This window comes from Streptopelia decaocto (assembly GCF_964273445.1).
Source record: "Streptopelia decaocto genome assembly, chromosome: 2".
Lineage (NCBI taxonomy): Eukaryota > Metazoa > Chordata > Aves > Columbiformes > Columbidae > Streptopelia > Streptopelia decaocto.
This window is the reverse complement of record NC_138655.1, coordinates 130154595-130180595: the sequence shown is the minus strand read 5'-3', so window position 1 is coordinate 130180595 and position 26001 is coordinate 130154595. Positions and strand designations below refer to the sequence as shown.

Here is a 26001-nt window from a genome sequence, read left to right as displayed (position 1 = left end):
TCCTGATATTGCTATGCCATATAGTGTATAATTCTTCTTTCTCCCCCCCATTTATGCTATCAAATGAAAAAAAAAAGTCATAAAAATGTTATTATAAAAGGGAGAAAAAAGTAATTTTGTCAATACAGTTTAATCCATTCAGGGATCTTTTTTAATCCATTATCAAAGGAAAACAGAGGTCTGGTGTAAATCTTCACTAGTGCGTTTGCTGACATCACTTTACCAGCCAACCTCTGAAATTCAAGGTGAATGCTGAAAACACAGAGTCAGTCTATAGCTATAACAGAAAGCATGTACAAGGGGGGTTAAATCCCAGCAGCATGTAAAGCTAGGCAAAATCAAAACATGTTTGGGACATTGTGGCATATCCCCACCCTAGGCTGGAAAAGTAATAACCCAAAGAAGCAGCAACCAGAGTGAGCACCTCAATGGCCCCATGTGGGCCCTGCTTTCCTCGTTTGGATCAGGGTTCTCCAAGGCAACCAGGCTGGGGATTCTGTGCAATCCCTTCCATGTAACCCGCCTCCCAGCCTTCCTCCCCATGAGCTGTCGCATCCTCTCGCACACTCCCACACGTGCATGACCCTGTTCCACCATGGCCACTGCAGGGGACACAGAGCATTCAGGACATCCATTTGCCAAATGCTAGTCAGAAGAACCAGCATGAGCCAGGAACACTGCGACACCAGAAGGCATTAATGAATGCTAAAAAATGGTTGGTTGAGCAACTGCAAATTGCTTAAGTCTGTGGCTGTGTTAGCAGAAACACAACATTTTCCCAACTCTCCTTTCAATTTTCTGATTTCACCTAAAATCAATTTGCTGTAGCCACTGATGGGCAAAATATCCCCTCAGATGCTGGCTATTAATCATGGCATTTAAAGAGTGGCACCTTGCTAGTAACAAGACAACAGGTCCAGGTTTAAGTGGTTTACATTCATCCAGCCAGCTTTTCCAACAAGCCTGAGCAGATGGGAGCTCCGCAAACAGCTGTGCCCAGGCGAAAAGGTTAGTGGCTGCCAACCGGCTTCTTGTCACTCTGTTACTAGCATCCCCTTTCATGCCTAGTCTCAGGGCAAGCACCCCAAGACCTTCTTCAATCAAAACAAACAGGCAGACCTTTAAGGAGCAGCACACTGTTGCTAACCTGGCTGTGCTGGCAGATTAGCGAGGGGATGATAACTGGCCAGGGAGTTGGTGACAGAATCTTGGAATCATTTTGGTTAGAAAAGACCTTAAAGATCAACAAGTCCAACCATTAGCCTAGCATTGTCAAGTCAGCCTCTAAGACATGTCCCTGAGAACCTCATCCACATGTCTTTTAAACACCTCCAGGGATGGCGACTCCACCACTTCCCTGGGCAGCAAACATCCACAGCTGAGGGGAACAACATCTCTTACCTAGCAGAGAGAGCAAGAGAAAGACTGTATGTGTCCACAACCCCAATGGATGCAAATATCCTTGGGTGTTGAACAATTTCAGCATGAGCGATTTTAAAGAAGATGAAAACAACACATCAGTTTAGATGTACCCTAAATGAAGAGTTTAAAAAAAAAGAAGAAGAAAAAAAAGCTGAAAAAGTTCATAATCCAAACCCAGCTCTCTCCTTGGCTTCAGTGTTGTTTAGACTGTGTAAGGAATGTAGAAAAGAACCAGTAAATATTTTCTTAAAGGAAAAAAAAATAGTCCCAGACCTCACACTGATGTTCTTGCAGATCTTGGGAGAGCAGGAGCAGTCAGCTTCTTTTTCATGACATTTCCGTCACAAATGTGATTTCTGTGTCCTCTCTGCCTCTTATCCAAACCCATAAGAAGCAGCCACAATTGGACCATTTAACTACACCCAGGAAGCAATCCTCAAGGAATCACACTATTTCATACACTTTTCTCCATCGCAAGAACAAAGTCCCTTGAAGACTGAAGTGACCACATGGACAAATAACCCTTAATTATATTTTCTTGCTTTCTGTATGAAAAGGTTACTAAATGTTTCGTCTATAAAATACAGAAAAAAACTTGAATTTCTTAAAATATTCCAACGGATTCAGAAATTCACGTTCATAGGTGTCATCACACACATAGAAGAAACTAATTGCTGTATTTCTATACACAGTGTGCCTCCTAAACCTGTAAAAACTCATAGACACCCCTTGAATTGGCCCAGGTGCTGCCCTCATGGGCTCTTGTGCACACAATACAAGTCCCGTCATAAAATATAAGAATTCACAGATAGTTTTCCCACTTACTGTCAATTGGCCTTTTATTTTTTTTTTAATATAAAAGGCTTGACATTGCAAATTCAGCTGTAGAAAAAGGGAGCAGAAGGTTAGGGTGCGATGGGAAAGTATTTCCCAGGCAAATGTTGATTCTGGGACAGTTCCCTAAAATTGTAACGTGTATATGGACAAAGGTTGTGAACTTTGGGAACTAGGCCAAGCCCTTCCTTCTCTGCCAGCATAAACTCAGCTTTTCTCCTTGATAAAAATACCCCAGCATGTCTCACAAAGCAGCAACACCGGGGAAAGGCAAAGGTGGTCTACCTTGATCTAAATGTATCTATTTAATGTTATGTTTGGATTCAGGCTTGAGACCTGTGACAGGAAAAATACGCAAACAACACCAGAGTGACCAATTCTCTTTTCTACCCGCAGCAGTTCTCCTCCTTTGGAAGAGAGATCACCATGAAATAAAGAAAACGATGTTAAAGGGGCATTAGCTTGCTAATGTGCAATTCAAATGTGTCCATTTGCAATTTAGCTTAGGGAATTCAAGATGTTGATTTTTTTTTTTATGGTCACTCAAGGATCACAAGGGCCATCATCTGGTCTGAGTTCCTTGTGTCTCCATGGACCAAAGCTGAGATTTTGCAAGCAGATTCTTCTATAAACTAATGTTGGGACAGAGAATTCTTGTGGGGGAGAGCCTTGTCCTTTAGTAATCCCATTTCTAGCTCATTAAATCAGCAGAAAAAATAACAAAGAAAAAAAAAAGAAACAAAAAGAAATAATTTTGTACTAGCTACCTCAGCAGAATCAGCCATCACATGGGGGTGTGAAGGGAAAGGGAACATAACCACTGCTTACGTCAGAATGGAGCATATCCTTTGTGTCACCATTACTGACCAACAGTGCTCCCCTGCTTTTACTGCTACAAAGTTTAATGTATATATAAGACATTGGAAGGGACCTGTCTTCCTTGGCAGCACAGAGCACCACAGGCATGTTAAAGGGCTCACCTTAGCTAGACAGATTGTCACGCCATGAGGGTCACAACAGGCACCTGCAGCACTATGGACGTTTTCCTGCCTGTGGAAAATCCTGTCAAGGACACTAGGGTTACCTACAGAGCAGTGCCTCCACGCTTGAAGGTTAATTAATTGTGTTTGATGAATAAGGTTTTTAAAAGTCATATAATACAATGCATGTTATTTCATTTTTAATATGGTGTCTTACTCCGAATAGCAGAATCTTTTACCCAACTGAAAGTGGAAAGGACAGTTAAAAAAAAATTCACACATAAACCAAATCCTGGAACCTACAGCCTTGCAATCTTCCCAGAGGCTTTGCTGTATTGTGCTTTCTTCCTTTTCTATAAATGAAGTTTCTTCTCTCTACCCCTTCTGGCTGCAAAGATAACCTTCACAACACAAACCAAGGTACTATCGTCATTCTGCTGCTGCAGCCAGCCAGACGGGAACAATAACAGCAGGAGAGGTGTGAACTTCCTCCCTTTGGCTTAATAGGGTGTTAACTTTGAAAGCTAATTATTTAAATGACTAAGAGAGGCCTGCCATCACAGTTAACCATGTTGCTGCTGAGCAGTATGACATGAGGGACATCTGTCCATCCATAAGCAACTTGACAGGCAGTCTGTGTGGATGGTACCCACATGTCCATTCCAGGACAGAAAACCAGCTTAGCTCCCATCACTGCTGGCTGTCCCACAGCCCTGTACTTACTATTCCCTTTCTGCATTACTGTAAAGCGTTTGGGATTTGTGCATCAAATAGGATTACTTTTAGCCTGGCTTAGTTTGATCATCTGGTTGAGCACAGAGACCCCAGGCAGCAGGTAGGGCATGGGTCAGGGCTCCCTGAAAGCTGGCATTGCCACCAGACCCCTTCTGCCACACAACTCCAGCTTCAGCCCTTGAGCTTGCCATGAAGTTCAACTGCGGCACCAGGATCTCCTGCCTTTTGGAGGCACAGAGCCCATAAACACCACCCTTGGTGCACATGCAGTTTAAGACTGCACTGCCTTAGGCTGCTCCCAAGACAGAACTTGCTTAGAACATGTCAAACCCTCTGACACAGCTTTGGGAGCAGCCCAAATGTGCAGGATCCCAGGATGAGGAGTTCACTGTTCCAGCAGTTGTTCGGTAGAATCATAGAATAGTTTGAGTTGGAAAGGACCTTCAAAGGTCATCTAGTCCAACCCTCCTGGAATAAGCAGGGCCATCTTCAACTACATCAAGTTGTTCAGAGCCTTGTCCAGCCTAGTCTTGAATGTCTCCAGGGATGGGGCATCTACCACCTCTCTGAGCTACCTGGTCCAGTGTTTCGCCATCCTTGTAAAAAATTTCTTCTTCATGTCTAGCCTGAATCTCCCCTCCTTTATTTTAAAACCATTATCCCTTTTCCTATTGCAACAGACCCTGCTAAAAGTCTGTTCCCATCTTTCTTACAGGCCTCTTTTAAGTACTCCAAGGCCAGAGGCAGCTCTGGTCTATGTACAAAGCTCAGTCACCCCTTAGGCTATGTCCCTCATGTTTCAGTGATGCTCTTTCATTTCAAATGAGGATGTTCATTTATTATTTAGTGTTGTTCTTTAACCTGCTAACATCCTAGAACATCAAACCACTCTGCCCTTTGTAAGATTTCAATCCTTTCAGTACTATGTGATCAAAATTTATATATGCTTCTCCTTTTTCTAGGTGGTAAGTTAAAGGCAACTATGTGCCCTCTACAGATGGGAGGCACACACCACCTTGGAGGTGGTAAATATCCTACTTCTGACCAGAAGAACTTTGTTTCTTTGACAAGCCAACAGATTTCCACTGTCTCATCCCTGCTGGATGGTTATAGCCTGTTTTTCTGTCCCTGTCAAACCATCACTGTTGAAAAGACCTCAGGAATCTGCAAGAATATTCCCTGGGGGAAGGCTCCAGTGCTCTGAATTGCCAGCAGCCTGCACCAGTTGATTTATCATCAGCCTCTGGGAAGCTCACAACTTCTAGCATTCTTCTTATATCCTACATTTTTTGAGAGACATGTTTCTCTTCTGTTTTGTTCCCAAAGGAACTTGCTAGTGTGAAGCTTTTCAGAAACAAGCAGCAAACAAGGACTTTTTTTTTCTTTTTTCTTTTTTTTTTTTTTTTTTTTTTACAATCACATAATTCTAAGCTAATTTCATGATTTTTGAAAACTTTACTGTTCTTTTGAACATCAGAGCTTATGGTATCCCTTGTTATTCTTTGTGGAGGGTATAGAGCGAGATCTAGAGGGGCTGGTTACTATGGCAGCTCTGAGCTGTTTGACAGTGTTATAATGTTTGCTGATGCTTATTAATTTATCAGTGTGGAAAAAAAATGAATAGCTCATACTGATACCACTGGGGAAACTAAAAGCCAGATCCTCTAGCTTACGTAAGGCACTAGTGCTGAGCAGTGGAAAGCAAGATGAGCAGCAAGTAAATGCTTTACAAACCTCAGATTTGGGGGCCATTTTAAGCCAGACCAGGTCCTTCTGCATACTCCTGTACTTTTCAAGTCCTATTTCCGAATTAAAGGGGGAAAACGAACAAGCACAGAATACCTCTGAAATCCCCAACAGCTGCCTATAAAAGACAGCGATAATCCCAGGAATAAAACCCTCCAACTGAGAATTGGTTCCTTATTTACCATGAAACTGTAATCTTTTCCCAGAAATTACTGAAAAGAGAAAGCTTTTTAAGCTCATCCTTAACATGTTTCCTTTTATTAGCAATACAAAATTTGCCTTTGAGCTTTCTCATTCCTTTCCACTATTTCTGCGTATATATATGCAAATTATTGTACAGATTTCCCTTCACTGAGTACACTACATATCTCTGAAACAGTTGGCAGGCCCCTGGGGGGTGTTGCCCAGACAGCTGTGCAATCAGCTGAGTAAATCAGCTAATTAAAGAAACAAAGAAAATGCAAAAATTATTAAAGAGAGACTCCCGCTTACAGCATTGTTCAGCAGCTTTGTAACTAATACAGCACAGCAAGCATGGGATGGAATAAAAATGGAATGGACTATTGCACAAGTGACAATGTCATTTTATCTCAAACGCTAATCTGGGATTCATGATATTTATGCTTCGTAGTTTAAATCAATTTAACATAAATTACTCCCACATTTTATTTCATTTTAAAATGACAAAAGCATGAAATGTAATGCTGGTTTCATAACTGATTTCTGTATGTAAAAAATGGTCATTAACTTCTTTTTGACCTTAGGTGTAGAATTAATATTGAATTTTCACAGAGGGTACTCATTATGCTAGTCTAGTTTCCACCCAGAAAAATAAGTTCCCAAGGGTCTTGGTGCTACAAACCATTTCTCAGATCTCGAATAGGAAACAGGACTCCCTAAAATGATGCAAAAACATTTCCTCTCATTGCAAAGTTTATCAAAAGGAACAGATGACAGCAAGGGTAGGAATCTGCCATTTAAACAGAGCAAAGCCAGTGTGGTAAGAAAGGAGGCTGACAGATGTAGATTTGGTCTTGCTGATCCACAAACCATTAAGACACCGTTCCCTTCCACTGCTTCTGAATGGCCACAGGAAGGACAAATTTCTGTTTAAACGAGACTCAGGCCTGCCTGTGTTATATAGCCATTGTAAATTAAGGAATGAGCATACCAAGTAAAGCCACTGGTATTTCCCAACTCAGTCAGATTACGGCCAGGAGCCTTTGCTGCTGTTCTTTTCACATTATTGTACAACTGGTTTTGTTAGGAAGTTCTGTTTATTTTATTTGTCAGAAATGAAGCCTTTCATCTGGGTTTGAAGGCCCGTATTTCATGCAAGGTCGTGGTGCATTAGAAGAACATAATTTGTAAAACACCTCTGGCTAAACAAGGGAGACATTTTTTAATAGATAATCAACTACTGTTGATTCATGTGGCCAGGGGAAGTTTGGTTTTCGGCAGCTGGTACTTTGTGATACACACAAAGGAAAAGGCACATTTTTACACACACTGTGAATACATGAACTCATATTATTTTTTTATCCAGGAGAAAAGAAGAAGGTGGAAGTTGCAAACACTGCAGGACTACTACAGGAACAGAAAAAAAGCAATGTTCTTTGTAGCAATAGCAGCTCAAGGAAAACCATTTGATGGCTGAATGCAGAAAGATTTAACTTTTACCCAGTGCTTTTAGACGTTCATTCTTGAGTGCATGACATTTAAAAAAAAAAAAAAAATAATCAAGTAGCAGTGAATGTATCTATAGCAGTACTGCCTGAAAATGAGATGTTGGAAGAGACTCATTACATGATCAGCAGGCACAGGGAGAATGAGTGCTGGGAACTGATCAAACGAGGAGGTACTATGGGCAGTCACTGAGTGGGCTGGTGCAAAGCAAAACACCACTCTCTATTCTGTGGAAATATCCTCCAGGTACGGCCAGGAAAGAGGCAGGAAACAAAGAGGACTCTGAATAAATAAATTCTGTCAACTGTCTGTAAATGCCTCCCCCAAAGCACTTGAAACAAAACATTCACCTGGGAATTGTTTTTTTGCACAGTTACTGTCTTTCTGACTTTACCAGGCAATCCCTTTTTGCCTATGTGCAAAACATCTGTCACCTACACAGCTATTCTGCATTGCTCGTTTCTTATACGTGAGTGCCTCAGAGATCACACAGAAAGAACTATGCCCAAAGTTCTGAAACAACTGCAAAAAACAGACCATAAGCTGCCAAAATCTCTCTCAGCATAATTCCCAGCAGAGACATCTTTGGAGCTCTTTTCCTTTTTTTTCCATGGCTCAGAGTTCATTCTGCTTTACGTTAGCTGTTGAATACACAAAGGCCAGTGAGCGTAACTGTGTAGTCCATACACTGATGTTGCCCAGGGCACTTCCCACCCTCAGCATTGCCCAGGGTGGGCACAAAGCAGGTGGCCACCGATTCAGCCACAGCACAGAGGCACATAGTGTTCCTGACCCACCAACGCAATGAGCACCATTTCCTGAGGCTAGAAGGGGCCTAATCCCATCATTTTGCAGTGTTGTTGGTTTCTTGGTATGCCTGATATCAGGAGTAATAGAATAATCCCATGGGATGCAACAAGACATTGAACCCTAGGGGAGTCCCTTCAATAAGGCATAAAATGTTCAAAAAGGATCACTTAAAGAAGCCAATGTAATTTCCTCCCTTACTTCAAGTGAAATCCTCAGAGCACAATGTAACTTCTAAAATATTATTAGCTATGTTTTCAGGTGCAACTTTTATTTTGAACCACAGAGGGGTCGGGCAGAGAAAAAGTAAACTTGAAGTTACCAAGACCTACCAGAAATAGCCTTTATTTTGAGTGACCATTTCTCCACAATGAATGCCATTATTAACACTTGCAGAAGAACTCTTATTTCACACATTTTGCTAAGTTCAGCCCTTGCTTTGAAGAAGTGGATGGTTGGAGGAATTGAAACTTGTTAAGAAATAAGCTCTTACTTAAGTCAAGTAAATACACCCACTGAAAAGAGACATAAGGAGACACAGAAAACCAGTAAAGACCTACAGATATTAACTTCTTCCCACCCTCATAACTCTCTCAGTTTCTCTGCAAGGGAAAATGCACACCTCCCCGGCACAACTGCCATTTTATTCTGTAAACAGGAGCAAGTTCTTTCATCTCTCTTTATGCCTTTTTTTTTCGGTGGGCATAAAATAAGTGATAATAAACTGTGCACATTTTACTCCAGAGATATTGTATATCTGCTTGTTTACAAAACCTGTACATTCAAGAGTGCTTAATATGTTTGAGATTTAAACACAATACTGAACTGCTCCATTCTTGAATAAACCTTTGCTCATGTATTTGTAACCTCATTTTTCAAGTATCTGTACAAACCTGATCCAAATTCGTAATGATTTCCATGTCTATTTAACAAGTCTATTCTACAAGTAAACTATTAACATAACATAGGATATTCATGTACTACAAAATGACAAAGTTTTTATTAATTATTGTACACTAAAGTTACCAAGAAGTTTCACAAGGATCTGTGCTACTTGGGAAAAAGGGTGAAATGGTAAAGATGCAGCTTCCGGAGTTAATGAAGCTGATAAAAGAGCTTAATGCTGCCAAAAGCGTCTTACTGGGCTCCTTCTGACATCCCTTCACCTCCCCACCCTGATGATAAGAACCTGCCACCCTCACTTTGTGCCGACTCCAGCACATGCTGCTGCAATACTACATGCTGCTTTGGCTGCCCCCTCTGAAAAATAATGTAATAGAAGATGTGGCAAAGATGATAAGATTTAATGGAACAGATTTGGTATGAGGAATGACTAGCCTGGAAATTATGCTCACAGGGGCATGACAGAGACACACAAAATCGTGAATAGCACGATGACGAACTGGGAAATTGGGGAACAATCCATTCTGTCACCAAATAGCGATATCACAACAGAGTGAGGGTCATGGGGAATGTGTTTAAAACAAACAAGAAAAAATACACTCTCACATACCACACAAAAGAATTATGGGATTCATTGCCACAAGAGGTGATGAAGGTCAGAATTATAAACAGACTCAAAAAGCAATCTGACAAATTAATGGAAAAAAGGCCCGCCAAGGGCTACAAAATACAACAGTGTGGATACAGCAAAATCCTTCTAGCACGGACTGGTAGATGCTGAGTACGCACATCAGAAGGACTGTTTGTACTTGCTCTGTTTCACCACTCTAAGCATCCCCTACTCATTACTCACAGTAGGATCAGAGCTGTATGGACTTTTAACCTGAGCCAGCCTGGCTGTTCTCATGTTTTTAACCGGGCTGACATTGCCTGGAGTGTGTTAGAGCCGAGTCACGCCATCAGCTCTGACAGCAGCACTGTAGAGGTGGCATGGCAGCTGGGAGAAGGAATAGCTGCTCACAGCTTGCTTTTCATTCATGTCGGCAAAGCTCAGGCCCCAGTGACTGCTTCATATGAAATCATCTGCCCTAAAATAAAAATACTAAGCAAATCACATAGGCAGTAATTCCTGAGGGAAGCAATACAAAAGAAAAGGGGGATAGTTATTCATAGATATATGTCAGAATAGGGGAGAGGTAATCCAGAAGATCTCACATATAAAGTGAATACATTGCAAAATTCATATTATTACAAATAAAATATGAATGATCCATTAAAAAAAAAATCAATAGAGCTTGTCAATTTTAGAATGGCATGACTAAAAAGTATTTAACATATTGGGGAAACTTGAATATTGTTCCTAAGAGGGAGCAGAGATAGACACAAGGTTTTTGTGGCTGCCCTGCCCTTCAAAGTGGGAGAAAGAAGGACCCACAGCCCTGTGGCTGCTCCCACAACACCTGGGGAGAAGCTGCTGTCACCCTCGTCCTACCTCATCCATACTTTGTCAGCCGTCATCTTAATTAGGCCCTGTATTCAGAAACACAAGGACGAGAGCCACGCTCTTGCCAATGGTGCTTTACAAGAATAAAGTTACAGAATTTCTTTTAAATGTGAAGTTAAAGGTATTTGCTGTGTGATGTCACAGGGTACAGCTAGGTTCGTGCACATAAGTACAAGGATCGTGTTTGTGGATGGGATTAACACCAGCTCGGAGCATCTACCTGACAGATTTTGATCTGTTCAGATGTAACTGTGCAGCTACGCCACTGGCTAAAGCCTCTAGCCTTAGGCTATTTGCTGCTTTTTATCTTTGTTTTAGTTACCATCTCTAACACATAAGAAACATGTCATGAGCCATCACAAGCAATTGAGATAAATGCCAAGCCTTGTAAACCCTCAGACAAGAGGCTGCATTTCTGTTATGTTTCAGCACATTTGTAGAAGCCATCAGAAACCAGCAAGGTAGAAATAAACACAACAATTCTAATGCCAAGTGTCTACAATGAAAAACAAAGTTAACTTCTGCTCCAGTGACTTGCTTACCCAAGATCTTTTGCCAAACCAAGGAAGACAGCATTTAATCTATTTATTTCTAAGGTAAAGCAAGAACAATATTAATGCATTTTTATAAGCCACAGAGAAGTGCACAAGCTCATTTTCCCCTCTTAGGTCAACTTTCTGAGAGCTTTATTCTAACAAAATATAAATGTACTTTCTAGTCAACAGTATTACTGAGGTCCATTAAAACTTCAGGATTATAGACATCAATTTTACCCTTTTTTAAAGTTTTTTTGCAAAGAAGCTAAAGATGCTGAGCTCCCTCTGTGTGAGGACTCTCAAGTACCTCTCTATTGGCTTATACCTTGCTATTGGAGTGGAATATGTACAGTACACATCTGAAATATGGAAATGAAGCCCTTTTCCACAGCATAGAACTTTTCCATTTTTCAGGTTCTGCATTTTTCCTTCAGCAATCTGTCAGTTTTATGTGTTACTCCTATTTTTCCACCCCACAATAAAAACAGAAGAATAACTCTTAGGGAAAGACATTCTGCCCCACACCCCACACTTTTTGTTTTCTGGTAGCCAACATTCAGATCAAGTCAGATCCTGTAGTAGGAAGAATTTGATACTCTGCCCTGCCCCACAGCAGGCTCAGGTCTTTACTTTGGTTTTCAAAGCATTTTGTCAGTAGATACAGTGTCTAAATCTCTGAAACAGCCATTCTGGCCCAAAAATTGAAAGAGCTGTAATAATTACTTCTCATATACAAAGTAGCAAACCCAATTTTCATTTAAACAAAAATAAACTGTTTCACCTTGGTAACCAAAGGTGATGTTTCCCCAGTCGAAGCACAGCAAACCTTCCTAGGTGGACCCTCTTCACCTCTTGCAGAGGGAGCTGTGGTGTTCATGTGCTTGTATAGCACTTTTCATGCAATGTAACCCAGTGATTACAACAACAGTCCTAGACAAGTAATAGGCTTTAATCAGCCAGTTTTTCTAGTATAATTAAATCACTGAAGTGCCTCTCTAAGGACTGAGGTATATCTAGAAATTAAAGTAATTCAGGAACAAATTACACAGTCCTTGCATGAAGCAAAAATACTCTTTTGTTTGCTCTTACGGGTAGAACTAACCATCTATCTAGAGGAAATATTTTGAAACACTGTAATTTAAAAACCACCAAACCATCAAAAACAGTACAGGAACTTCTGCATAACAGCTTTGAGTTTTGGGCTACCCATCTCTAGGAAAGCTTTCAGTTAATGAACCGACGACCCACTGCAGGCAGGCTCTAGCCACTAAGTTTGGACTGTGCCCATCACCTGTGCTCCCCAATCTCGAGTCCCAGGGTGGATGAGCCAGACAACACATCAGTCACACCAGCCTGGAAGCCAACCAGGGCAGCTGGCCCAATACCCATGTTCCACTCTTTTCATGCCAAAATAAACTCTTTGCCTGATATCTTTGTTGGTTTATTTTCTGGAAGTATATGGACACTTGGACAGGGCTAGAAGAACAATATACTCGAAAAGATACTGTGCCTTTTAGCTCCAGAAGTACTTTCTCTGAAACGTGCTTCACTTCACCAGGCACAGCATACCATAGCTTGATTGCAAACAGTAACTGCTTCGCTGTGAATTTAACCACCAGCAATAAAATAAAAAAGCATAATCAACCACCCTAATTTACTCTGCTCCTACTGCAGTAGAGGCATTAACTTAAATTAGACCTTACAGTTACGCTTGATCATGTAGCCATTTTTTTACAGTCATCCAAGATGAGACATAAAGAAATGCAAATTTCAAAAACAAGCATGCACTAGTTAAACTGACTAAAGAGGTCTCTTCTGTTCAGAACTTAACTGATACTGTAAGCGTTTGTATTCACATACTAGGAAAGGCTGGTCAGGACTTCAAAGCTCTATAAGAAGCTTTGTTTATTTAAGGCTGTGATTTTTAACTAAAATATTTCTGCCTCCTCAATGTTGCAGTTATACTAGTATAAAGGAGACTCCAAGAGCTGTTCTTCTTTCCCATTTTCATCTCCTGCAGCTCATTCCTAATCCTACCCCCATCCCATTTGCTACTGACACAACCATTTATGTAGCCATCCACTGAATGGAAATGAGAGACTGATTCAGGTTAAAATCAACTCTTTCAGGGAATGGATTTTTTTATTTGTTACCAGTAGCAGTAGTAATATTTACCGACACAACTGCTGAGAAGGAAGGAAAGAGATTTCTTGGAACTGTATAAGCACTAAGTAAAAAGGTACATGGCACCATACTCCTAGCCCATTTTACAGCAAAACAAAGGATTACCTTGAGCCCTTCCTTCAAATAACCTGCTCAGAACCAGAGCAGAAACATTTCCACGTGCATCCACTAGAATTCAGGTGGGACTGGGGTGAGAGCAGGTAAGGGCAAGCAACTGAGGGATATTGACATCATAAACTACTATAGCAGTTTCAGAAGGAAAGCTGTTGCACAGAAGGAATTTAGGTCTGAATTCACACTTAGATTTGTGTTTACCTTCTGCACATGTACATTTACAGAGGACCATGAATATACCCTATAAGTACTTCTATTTCCAGGCAAACATGCATCAAATTGTGTCTAGAATGTTTTTGTAATATGAACATTTTCACAAGGAAATATATGCAGATTTGCCAGCCACATCTTCTTTTGCCTTCAGTTTAAGATACCATTTTGTGTGTAGTGTGTGTGTTGTGTGTAATAACTTTTGTGCTGAACTTTTAGGCCACAGATAGACAGACATAGATGTTTTTATTACACAGTATTACTAACAGGTCAGAAAATAGCTCAAAATGTGCAAGATTTGTGATCTCAATTTCTAGAAAAATCACTGAAGATCACAAGAGATGCTCAGTGAAAATACTGTCCAAGACCTCAGTGGCTTTGGGAACACACCAATAATTTAAGTCAACTCCACCTCTGTTTTACTCTAGAAATACATTCGACTCTCACTTTGCCATAGACAGTGTGGCCTGGCTGCAGATTAACGGCGCTATACATGAGGACACCAGAGGGTTAACCTAGTCTAGGGTCAGGTCTGATCAAGTAGATTTTGTTAGTTCCTGTGCAGTGCCCAGAAAACAAAACCCTCTTGCTTTCACTGCAGCTCAGCAATGCAGCTCAGCAAAGCAGCTGCGCTACCAAACCCTGACAGAGCTGAGACGACCACATATTTCAGTGTCTTTGCACCATTATCACCAGATTTTAAATTGTCCATTCATCTTTCCCTTTTTCCTGCCCTGATAACATAGACTTGCCTCTACAGTCATCTGGATGTATAGACAAGTATTTAGGAAAGCACATCCTCATGCATGAAATTGGTCTTTTGCTTTAGCATAAAGAAATACACCTGACTGGGCAGGTAAAACACAGCCAAGATGGCATGAGATGCCAGGCCATAAAAGAAAACACAGGTAAATTATTAACTTGTTTTGTCTTAAATGTAAGTCAGACAAACACAAGTTTATTTTCTAAAGTGCAAGCCCAGTGAAAACAGTGACATTGGCCAAAAAGAGACTCAAGTTCACATTCAACTGTAACATTCCGATTTTATCAGCTAGGTCATTAGATGTGACAAGCTAGGGCAAGTGAAGCTTGACAGTAATTGCATTGTGCTATATACACAGATTCTCCAACAAGAGAGGAATGAGGTCCCCTATCTTTGCTTCCCAATGTTAATAAGACAGCAATGACAATTCAAATACTTCAATAAATGACAAAAAGGAACAACATTAGAAAACCTCCTTTAAAATCCAGCCCCACTCACCTGACTTCCTTGCTTTCAAGGCAATGACAGCAGCCAGTTCTCTCTGTACCTAAAATATCAGAAAAGTATGGTTATAGTTATTGACACAGTCAAATAAAACAGACTGCAACACTGGTAAAACACAGGCTGTTGGTCATTTGGAGCAGTTAACTGCACGTGGAATTATGCAGATACTTGGTTTTGAAACTATAGTCACTTTTCCTATTTCCTTTCAACTGGAAATTTTGTGACTTTTTTTTAATGTAAATACTGTACATTCTTTAGGGAGTGAGCAATTCAGTAGCCTGACCTGTAATATATTTGCACAGCATCTCTCTTTCACAAGCACACACTTAAAGCTTCTTCCTTTCCTTATTAAACATTTGGCTTGCCTCTGCTGAACACACTGTAATGCTGGATTTATTGTGTGACTCCAGGATAAGCGAGCTCTCCATGCTGAGGTTTGGCTGAGGTTCACATATATAACTGACATACGCTTTTTGGAGCCATCTGGAGGAAACAACCTCTCCTAATAGCATGGCTGAGCATTTCAGGACCAAACTTTAGCTTGAGATGAACATGCAGGAATAACAGCTGTCTGATTTCCAGATATACAGGCTGTCTCACTAGCCTGTGATGAAACATCCCTGCCATGCTAGCCGGCTCCCTTCCCCAGCCTCTTGTCTCTTCATTTTCTGCATTCTTTATATCTTCCTTGTAATATCTACACTACCAGCTACAGTCCCTTTACCCAGCTCAACCCAACATCCACTTCCCTCCATAGGTCTGTTCCTTTTTCTATCACTAAAATTCTGTATTATGCATTAATTTTATGCTTCATACCTCCTCACTGCCATAGTCTGTCCCATTGCAGCCACTTCAAGTGCCCTGCACCTGACCTACAGCACCCCAGACACTCTCTCCTGCATACATCTCAGTTCTTCCCTTCCTCTGCCCCATCCTTGCTTTCAGACTCTTCTGTACACCTTCCAGCTTTTTTCAGTTTCCTTCATTTTCCCAAGGCAGCCTGTCTGGAGTACTAAAAAAAAAATATATATATATGGGACATTCTAACCATTTTTCTAGAGATTGTCTTACATCTCTTTACAAAGTCTCCTGCAATGTCTATGAGCCACCTTGTCTACTAGGCCTTTGCAAAGCTCAAGGCTATTCTGCAGTGGGAGTTTTGACATCCCATTTCTGATAGCATATGAAATTTCAAACATCATTCTCAAGACATGTGGTAGGATCAGAATAACACACTAAGCCCATGAAGGATTCCTGAAGTAAGACAATTGCTAACAACTGCCAACATCCCACTCTCACAACTCTGAAGAAAAGTTTGGAAATGCAAAACATGAAGATTTAATGTTATTTTGGACTGAGCAGAAAGGCAGACTGCAATGGTTGCTAGGAGAAGACAAAATTTCCCAGGGCATCTCAGTACAATGGTAACTCCAACATCCGCTGATCAGATACTAAGTAGTCACCCAGAAGGAAGCTCTACATGTGGCAAAGGCAGTCATACATCTGACCTTACATCCTTCCTTCCCTTGTAGCAAAGGACCAGTGAGCATTTTTGCTGTCCTTGCAAGGTACAAGGATCTTTTCTGCTCCTTGATGCTGCCCTATGAAGAGGGAAAAAGTTTTCTGCCACTCCAAGCAGGAAAATATGAAGGCAGTGCCACAGTTTTCTTAAATGTCATCCTGTTTCCAGCACAATTGTGCAATCTGGCAGTATTACCTTCCCTTCCTTCCTTCCTGTACACTCATTCCCATGTCTGGAGAACTGTTAATCATGGTTAATGTAAGCATAAACTGCAAGTACGATGGGAAAGAACAGTTGTTCTGTGGAAAAACAACTTTGTGTAGTTGCTTGTTTGCAGCAATTAATTAGTAATGATACACACAAGCTATCCAGAGTTAGAGTGGGATTTTCAATGAAAGTCCAAGTTGTTTCTGAATAACAGAATCATGAGTTCTCGTTGCCAAACTGTTCAGACCCTCTCCCTTCATTAAGCTCAGCAGGAGGTACCAATGTCGATGCCCCAAACCTGGTCTATTCTCACAGGTTACTGACAGTAAGACAGAGTGCACTGATGTATATTCTTTATCTTTTAGGATTTAATAGATACATTTTCTCAAGATTAGCCTTAGGAGACACTGCCATCTGCAATGGTTGTAAACACACCAATTAACACAATTAAACAATTGAAAAATGCAAATATACCTGTGAGTGTAAAGAAAAAAACAACTTATCAGAAGAAAAAGCAGCAGCATGGAATCCTGTGGTTATATCTGCAGTATTACTCATAAGGTGACAGTATTGTTTATAAGGTGGCAGTTTTCAAGTTTGAAAGACAGTGCTAACATCACAGGCAATAAAAAGGCAATTTTTCTGTATTTTGTCTATGTTATGCAAAATATCTCATTGTTTGCTATGTGCCAGGAAAGCAGCTGGCATATTACTGAATCTGAGCAAAGCCCTTCAGTTAAAACAGGAGAAAAAAAGTTCCTCTGGTCTTAATATTAAGCAAATGTTTCTTCATCAAAGGGTTTCATCCTGATGGTCTGAGCTTCCTCTCATAGGACTCACTCAAATCATATGGAGCTGGTGCTACTGAGCATCCTTCTGGATTTGCCTGGTGTCCCTAAATTTCATAATCTATATCCTTTTGTCTATTTTAGCATAAATGCACTTGACATCTCTGCTGCACATTCAGTTCCTATGCATCATTACATTGATGGAAATCCATGCACAACATTCATTCCTCACTGCTATGCATTATCATACTTCTTCCTTACAGGATTTCAGTTACTGCTGGTTTGACAAAATTGATAGTTGCACATCACATTGAGTCCAGACTATTATCTTCAAAGTAAAATACACATTCAAACAAGATCTATGCCTGCCATAATAAATTGAGATATTAAATACAAAAAATTGGTTTACACGTATAGCTTGTCACTGCAAAGCTACCACTATCTAAATACTAACCCATTTTGAGTAGCATTGCAGATGTCAAAACTGATTCAGTTTAAAGGCCAGATTACTACATATTATTTACAGAAATACTATGAAAGTCTGAAAGAGAACATTTTGAGTGTGTTGTTGGCATGTTATCACGTCCTACTAAGTCTTATTTTTTGCAATATGAAAGAGCAAGAGTGCGCACACAGTGACCCCCACGTCAGCTTCCGCTGGATTAAATACAAATGGCATATTCATATGGTAAATCGTCTCATCTTCAAAGGACAGAGGTAGAGATTTTTTAAAAGCACATGAAAATTACTGTTCTTCTATCCATGAATTGAGTAATTGTATCATAGAAGGCATAGTTGTGCATCTGGTAGACCACCTCTACTTTCCCCCTCCTCCCTTTTTTTGCTGCCTATAGTAGTCTTTTGTAAAACAGTATTCCAGATGTTACTGTGCAAAATGGGACTTCAGATCTAGAGACAAAGTGGCAGTCCTTACAGAATCATAAAACTAAATCCTGCAATAAAAAATCTCTGAAAAAGCAGCATTTTGAGAAAGAAAATAGTTTAATTCAGATTTTTTGCATCTCAGATGATGATAGTTTGATGGACTCTAAATAAATGTAGTACTGGGTGATGTCCTAAAGCACCAGAAAACTGTATTTCCCAGATACACCGCATTAACATTCTGATATTCTCTTCTATCTCATCACGAGGTGAGGTAGGACTTTTGCAGTGGAAAAATTTGTAGCCAACCCATAGTGCTCTGGATTTAGCAGACAGTGAAATGAGACATGGAATATGAAGCTTCTCTATCAGAGATGACACGGGACACATGACAGCTCTGGAATGCTTCTGTAAGCCCAGGAGTGATCATTATATTTTCTTAAAAATTCATGACCAAAAAATTATCCAATTCAAACATATCTCAAATGGCACTTTACAGTGCTTGCATGTCAGCTGCCTTTACAATTTAAGTTTGACAGTTTTGGCGGTACCTCATTGTAATGGAGCATATAATTCCATAGGCTCCATTCAGTTATCATGACTGACTATGCTGCTTCCATTTTAGAATAAAGCATAAGGAAAAAGTGATACCCTTGACACATTAGTTTCTTGTCCTTTGTATCTGACTCTGCTCTTAAAAGACGTACTCTATACATTAGGCACAAAATAAGACAAGAAAGAAACCTCTGCAGTTTTTCCTCCACTGCCCTTCTGACCTGGCATCAATTCACCATAGCTTTTGCTATTATCTTCTACAATCTCCATAACCATTGTTTAAAACCAAGAGTGCATTTCCCTAACTAATCAGTTCTAGACTGGCTAAATCATCAAAAAAAAAAATCACCAATTGTGCAGTGAATGTGAGAAGTGGAGCTCTACAACAGAAACACCACCTGGTAACAAAAAACAGTAAGGAATAAGTAATAGGAGAAAGGCCAGTGCCCACTGCTTCTTGTCCCGTCACAGGACGCCACTGAGAGGATCCTGGCTCCATCTTCTTTATTCCCTTCCATCAGGTATTTATACTCATTGATTAGATCCTCCCATAGCCTTATGTGCTCCAAGCTCAACTCCCAATTCTCTCAGCCTCTCCTTGTAAGCCAGATACTCTAATCCCCTGATCATCTTCATGGTCATTCACATACACTCCAGTACCTCCACGTGTCTCTTGTATTGGGAGTCCAGAACGCCAGATGTGTCACAGCAGTGCTGAGTAGACAGGAATGATCACCTCCCTTAACATGACGGCAATGCTTCTACTAATGCAGCCCAGGAGGCAGTTGGCTTTCTTTGCCACAAGGGCACGTTCTTGGCTCATGTTCAACCTGCTGTCCACCAGGACCCCCACCTCCTTTTCTGCAAAGCTGCTTTTCAGCCAGTCAGCCCCTGGCGTGTATAGGAGCATGAGGTTATTTCTCCCACATGCTGGACATTGCATTGCCCTTTGTCAAACTTGATGAGATTCCTATTGGCCCATCTCTCCAGCCTATCAGGGTACTTCTGAATGGCAGCTCACCCATCTGCTGTATTGACCATTCCTCCCAATTTTACATCACCTGCAAACTTGCTGAGGGTGCACTCTGTACCATCATACAGATTACATTAGATCAAGTGAATGTAGCTTAACTTTCTGGAGTCCTGTCTCTCTGCTTCTTAGAACAATGATCTTACAATAAGAGAAACAAGATGCACCAAATTCCAGCATAGACAGGATAAGCTGTTTTTATTATGATGGAGCTTATTGAGGCTAAACATAATTGGGAAGCCAGATACCCAGGCAGGACTCCTCAGCAGTTTATGACACTCTACGTTAGGGCTTTCGAGACCCTTTTTCTCCCTTTTTCCCACACCCCAACATTGTCATCACACTGATGCTCACTTGACCAAGAGGATCTGAGTGTAAGCTACCTGGCAGAAAAATCACCATGATCCTCCAAACTGGTATTTCCTGGGCCATGAATAGCATAGATTACAAGAGAGCTGACTGCAGCTGTCCTTGCTTGTGCTAATTTTAATAGCTGTGAGATTGCACACTGAGACCTCAGTAAAGCTTCCTTCTTGCAGAGACAATAAGTAGTTTGCATTACAAATGCCTCCTCACTAAGTCTTTAATTTGAAAGGATCCAAAACATGACAATATTTCAAACATGATCAGTACAAACTTTGATACAGTGACCTTACCGCAGAAGTGAGACGAGCAAGAATTTCAGCATTGGTTTCTGCTGTATCTTCTATTTTTTGATCAGGCCTTAAAAAAATAAAAATAAGATTTTATTATTTCTTTCATTCTGTTTCAACATCTTTTGGTTCCTGGAAAGCAAGGAACTATGTAGCCAGAGGCAGTAATGTAAAAGGGCTTTTGAGATTCCACATTAAAATGATGACTGCAACATGACAATAATTAATTGTGTCAGTAGCGCCAGACTACACACTTTGTCCCCTGCTGTCAAGAACACTTTTTATTGGACTAATGTAAAACAGTGAGGGAATTCTTCAAGTATAGAAATATGATGAAGAACTGAAGAATGCAGAACCCTCTTAACTCACAGTTTCTTATTTAAATGCATGTTTTGCTCTGCTAAAAGCACACTCCATGAACAGAGCAATGAGTCCTCCATCTGCCCAGAGACACTTAGGTTTGCTAAGGTGTTGAGCAACACCTACAGAATACAAGCTCACATAGATAAAAGTAGACAATATCAAAATCATTATGAGACACATTCAGTTTGATATTAAAAATGTGAAAATTAAAAGAATACATGTAAGAAGCCATAAATTAGCAAACTAAAGCAATGGTTGAGAACACTATTGACAGGTTCTGTTGACAGTAACTCACAAGACAGAGTACTTTGTGTTTTTGCAAAAATGGAACAGCACAGGAAGAACCTTTCTAGAAACTATCACAGAAGTCTAAGTGATGTGGAAAAAGCCACACAAAAGCTGCTGTGGGCAGCACAGGATAGGATTGGGTTTTTGCTTTAAAACAGTCTAATTCCCATCGTTAAAATTTCTGCAAGCCTTTTAGGATGTTTATTGACAATTAGAAGAAAGATACCAATATGAGAAGGTTATTACTACGGGAAGAAGAAAAAGCTCTTGAAATCTTAACTTTTTATGGTTTTTAAGAAGTGTGGCATGCCAGCAAAATGAGCAGATATGCAAAACTGCAGCAGCTGTAATAAACATAAATCCCAGGTATTAGCACAAGCTTCTGTCTTTGACTAAATTATTTAATTGCTCATATGCCTCAATGTGTTTAGAGAGCTGACAACATATCTGTAATATGCAGCTGCTATATTATGGTTCTTACATCCAATGTCTAAAAAATTTCTTTTCCTGATTAAAAAAAATAAGGTCAAAGAGCACAGGATGACACATGCATTCATTTGGGGGCATAGTCAGATCAAAACAGTAATTCAGATTAGAAATCACATGTTTTCACAACTGCCTTTCCTATTCAAAGAAAAATGTGATTTAACATTTCAAGTGTTATAAACAGCCCAAAAGAAATAAATGAATGCATTTTCATTTACGATGAGTGAATAAATCAATCTTTCTCTTTATAATTTGGAATGACATTAAAATAACTGACCTCTTTAGTTGTTTATGTTTCCCTACACATCTGATCTCTTCTGATCTCCCAGAACCAGGCTAGGACCTGATTCTTCTAAACTGGTGGCAAAAGATAGCAGCTTAGCAGACATAGCAACAGATGCAATCTATAAACGCATAACAGCATATAGCACAGCTATTTCCATCTTCGGCCTTTATCACTTCATCTTCTATTTAAAAATACTCCCAGTATTAATCTGCATATGACCATGGAATACTTTTGAAACCAGTAATATACTAAAAATTTTAATCAGATTTCCAGAATCAGAGAGGAAGAGTATATTGTAATTCCCAGGCTCATAGAAAAAAGTAAGACAGAATAGATACTGAGGAACAAAATCAGGACAGATATCAGCCTATTTTTTTCAAAAGGGGCCAGCTAAAAACTAGTAGGGCTGTACTAAACAGGAGCTACAAAACCCAGGCAAACGAGCCCAACACTTATACAGCTCAGTGGGCCGTGGGCTCAGCAGTGCGTTAAGCAGAGCCTGATGCAGGGATGCTTGCCCTAGATCTGCATGCAGACAGCTCAGGTCCAGCGCAATTATTACTGTACAAGCAATGCAGATACACCCATGGTCCTGGGCCTGGACTTCAACTGTCCAATGTAGAATTACTACATGCATGTCTACACTGGCTTTACAACCCACCTACAATGCCAATCAAAGATACCTGGATACCTCAGAGCTGTTTGCATTCAGCAAAATCTTTCCAGAAGATCCATAAGGCAGTAACTAAATGAACATCCTATCCTAGCTATTTGCATTAAAACTAAATTACTTCTAAGAGTGTTTACTTTTCTGAAATTAATAAAATGTAAATTATTTCGGGGTAGAAAACACAGAATGTAGTGTAACACTTCTGGAAATAACATGCAATATGAAATAAACAAAAAAAAATTCCCACATTAAGATGTCTTCAAATAATTTTTAAAAGAAGGGGATACATTTCAATAGTCTAAGCTACTCAACACATTCTTGAAATGTTCATTGAGTTTACCAGTGCATCTGTGAATTAGGTGTTGTAACAAACACCCTCATTTACAAAGAAGGAAATAGAAGCATACAAAGATTAAACACCTGATACAAAGCTATTGCAGTCACTGGAAAAGAATTCGGGAGGCATTGGACGAGAGCCTAAGTGATTGCCCAAGGCTGTAAGGAAGCTCATGGCACAGCTTTCAATACAGATCTTTTGTTTCCAGGTTATTGCAATATTCACTTATTTTCTATTCAAGTAGAATTAGCTGTGATTAACACAGGGTGTTTAATGACCCTCAGAGGTCTCCACATGAGTCCCATCTCATCTGACAACATTTACTGTGGCCCAGTCCTGTGGAATACACATAAAAACATTAGCCTTCAGTTTAGTGTGAGCTGCTAATAATTTGCTGTGTCCCATCTTGTTTTCCATGGTAGATTCCTACCAATGTCATGTTTAATGTAGGGAATTTGTCAGGGTCAAAAGGCAACAGGGAGCACTGTAAGTAGGGGAGAACCATAAGCATGTCTCAAGCTTCAGAACACTATTTATATCGTAGAACTTACTGTAGTATTATTTGGTAATACTGCTAATAACACTCAAGAAAAAATACAAATCCATCAAAAATCTCTACAGAAAGTTGAGGCCAGGCCACATTTCTTTTAACAGGGTTTCCAGAAGAACTGCTGAAGGAAATCCCGAGCTGCTACTGGCTGCTCAGGTCTACAGACTCCTGGGAGAGCATATCCATGGTGCTCCACAGAGACCCACTGATGCACCCAGCAGTCCAGGCAAGCACGAGGCTGCTGCCCATCAGCTGCAGAGGAGACAGAGCTTGTCTGGCTCCCAGGACCACCAGGAGATGTCCAATATTGCCTTCTGGTGCAGGCAGTTGCTTCTGATTTCATAAAAAACAGGGAATCTAATTAATAAGGTAAGAATGTCTTTATCCCTATGTACATATGGAATTAATGCCATCAATGCAAATGTCCTGGTTTCAGCTGGGATAGAGTTTTTTTTTTCCTAGTAGCTGGTATAGTGCTATGTTTTGGATTCAGTATCAGAATAATGTTGATAATACACTGATGTTTTGGTTGTTGCTAAGGAACGTTTATACTAAGTCAAGGACTTTTCAGCAAGGAGGTTGGCAGTGCACATGAAGCTAGGAGCAGACATAGCCAGGACAGTGGCCCAGACTGGCTAAAGGAATATTCCATACCACATGATGTCACAAAAGTCTATAAACTTGAGGAGGTGGCTGAGGGTCAGTGACTGCTGCTCCAGAACTGGCTGGGTTTCAGTCACCAGGTGGTGAGCAATTGCATTGTGCATCACTTGTTTTATTTATTATTATTTTCATTTTCTATCCTAGTAAACTTTATTTTAACTCACAAGGTTTGCCTTTTTTTCTCATTCTCTCCCTGATCCCACTGCAGGGAGAAGGGAGTGAGCAAATTGTGGTGTGTGGTGTTTAGCTGCCTGCCAGGTTAAACCACAATAACAGACTATGAGAAAAACTAAGATCAAAAAAATGGACACAAAAAAGTTAAATTACAAGAAAGACTATTCTTCTAATGGTATGCAAAACAGCTTACATATTTGCAAAAAGACAAATACTAACTGCAAAGAATGGGTTTTGGAATTGCCCTCTTTTTTTTTTTCACAAAAAAATAGTATATGGGTTTATTTAACCTGGTCAGGTAACTTCAACAAACACCTCATCACATCTATTCCCTTTCAGGTTGTGTTTTAGCAGCATCGAGCATGGAGAATTTTGAACCTGAAAAAGCGTCCTTTCCCTTTAATATCGCACTCCCTTGAGAATATACCATTATTTGAAATTCAATCCCTTCAATATATATTTTTTTAAAAAGCACCCTCACAATCTGACAGGTAAAACCTCCAGAAAATAATTCTTCAGTGACAGTGTTCCCAAAAGGAATCCAGCTTCAACTAAAATTTGAATAATGTGAGCAGGAAGGAGTTGGAAATGTACATTAATGAATAATTGTTCAATTTATGTGACAGGGATCATCCTCCACTAGAAATGACAGTTGCACTGAAATGATAAAACAGCAAAGCAGACTGTAAAATAGTGGTACTCTTTGCCAAGGTCAGCATGCAGGACATTTTTAACTCAAACCTAAAAAAATCTTCAATCCATTTTCCTATCCAACATCCTTCATGTAACACATCAATATGACCTATCTGTTTTGTCTTTTTGATTCAAAGCCTTTGTACAAGTAGTCATAAACCATGAAAAGTGGCCCGATTGGCAGTGATAATGAGGAAAACCCCAGTTCCCACTGAAATCCAGATGAAATCACCCTGATATTTAAGGGAGAGACAAAGTGCTTAGCACCAGGGTAGGCTGGAAGACAAGAATTTCTATTTGCAGAAATATTCGAAGGTTTTCTCCCGTATGAGTCATCTGCTTAGAGGATCACATTCAGTCCCCTGCTCTAGCCAATTTGGGGTCCCCATCACTTGGCTACACTCACTCAAGCTGACCAAATAAATGCATTTTCAACAGAATCCTCACTCCAGCACTGCCAGTTTCTGGTTAGTGAGGGCAGTCAGCAACAGGGCAGGGAATCAAGTTTCTGCCCTAAGCCATGCAGAGAAACTATTGAGTTTGTTTTTTTTTTTCTATCAGCTAAACATGTCTGAATTTTAGAAGCTAAGCTTGAGACAGCATACAAGGACTTTGGGCTTTGTGCTCCTTTAAAATAGTTCCATTGGGCATTTATTTGAGACAACGTGTTTTTAAAATCTAGTATGTAGAGAAGGAAAGTACTTCCAGAAAAATGTTTTTCTCTTTGACATCAAAGTGAATAAATCCTACTACTGCTAGAGTAATCGTTCTCCACAGTATAAGTACCAGGTTTGAGGCTTCTTCATGCCAGGGACAATGAAAGAATTTAACCAAACTTGTCTGTCCAGGCCAGCTACTGCAGTTTTGCCAAGGCATGAAGAGTCACAAGCCTCCAGACCTCTCACTGACAGCATTTTCCTATAATC

At 40.2% G+C, this 26001-nt stretch overlaps 1 protein-coding gene across 5 annotated transcripts in view; it reads right to left on the bottom strand.

Annotated features, from left to right (window-relative positions):
* The window catches only part of RAPGEF5 (Rap guanine nucleotide exchange factor 5), a 194007-nt gene that overhangs the window by 132534 nt on the left and 35472 nt on the right, over window positions 1–26001 (bottom strand). For all 5 annotated transcript variants that reach the window (XM_082047112.1, XM_082047108.1, XM_082047109.1 and 2 more), the window contains exons 6-7: window positions 20569–20635; window positions 14923–14971 (exon numbers count right to left, since the gene is read on the bottom strand). In XM_082047112.1, coding sequence (XP_081903238.1) covers window positions 14923–14971; window positions 20569–20635 — 116 coding nt within the window. The remainder of the gene's footprint in view (window positions 1–14922; window positions 14972–20568; window positions 20636–26001) is intronic.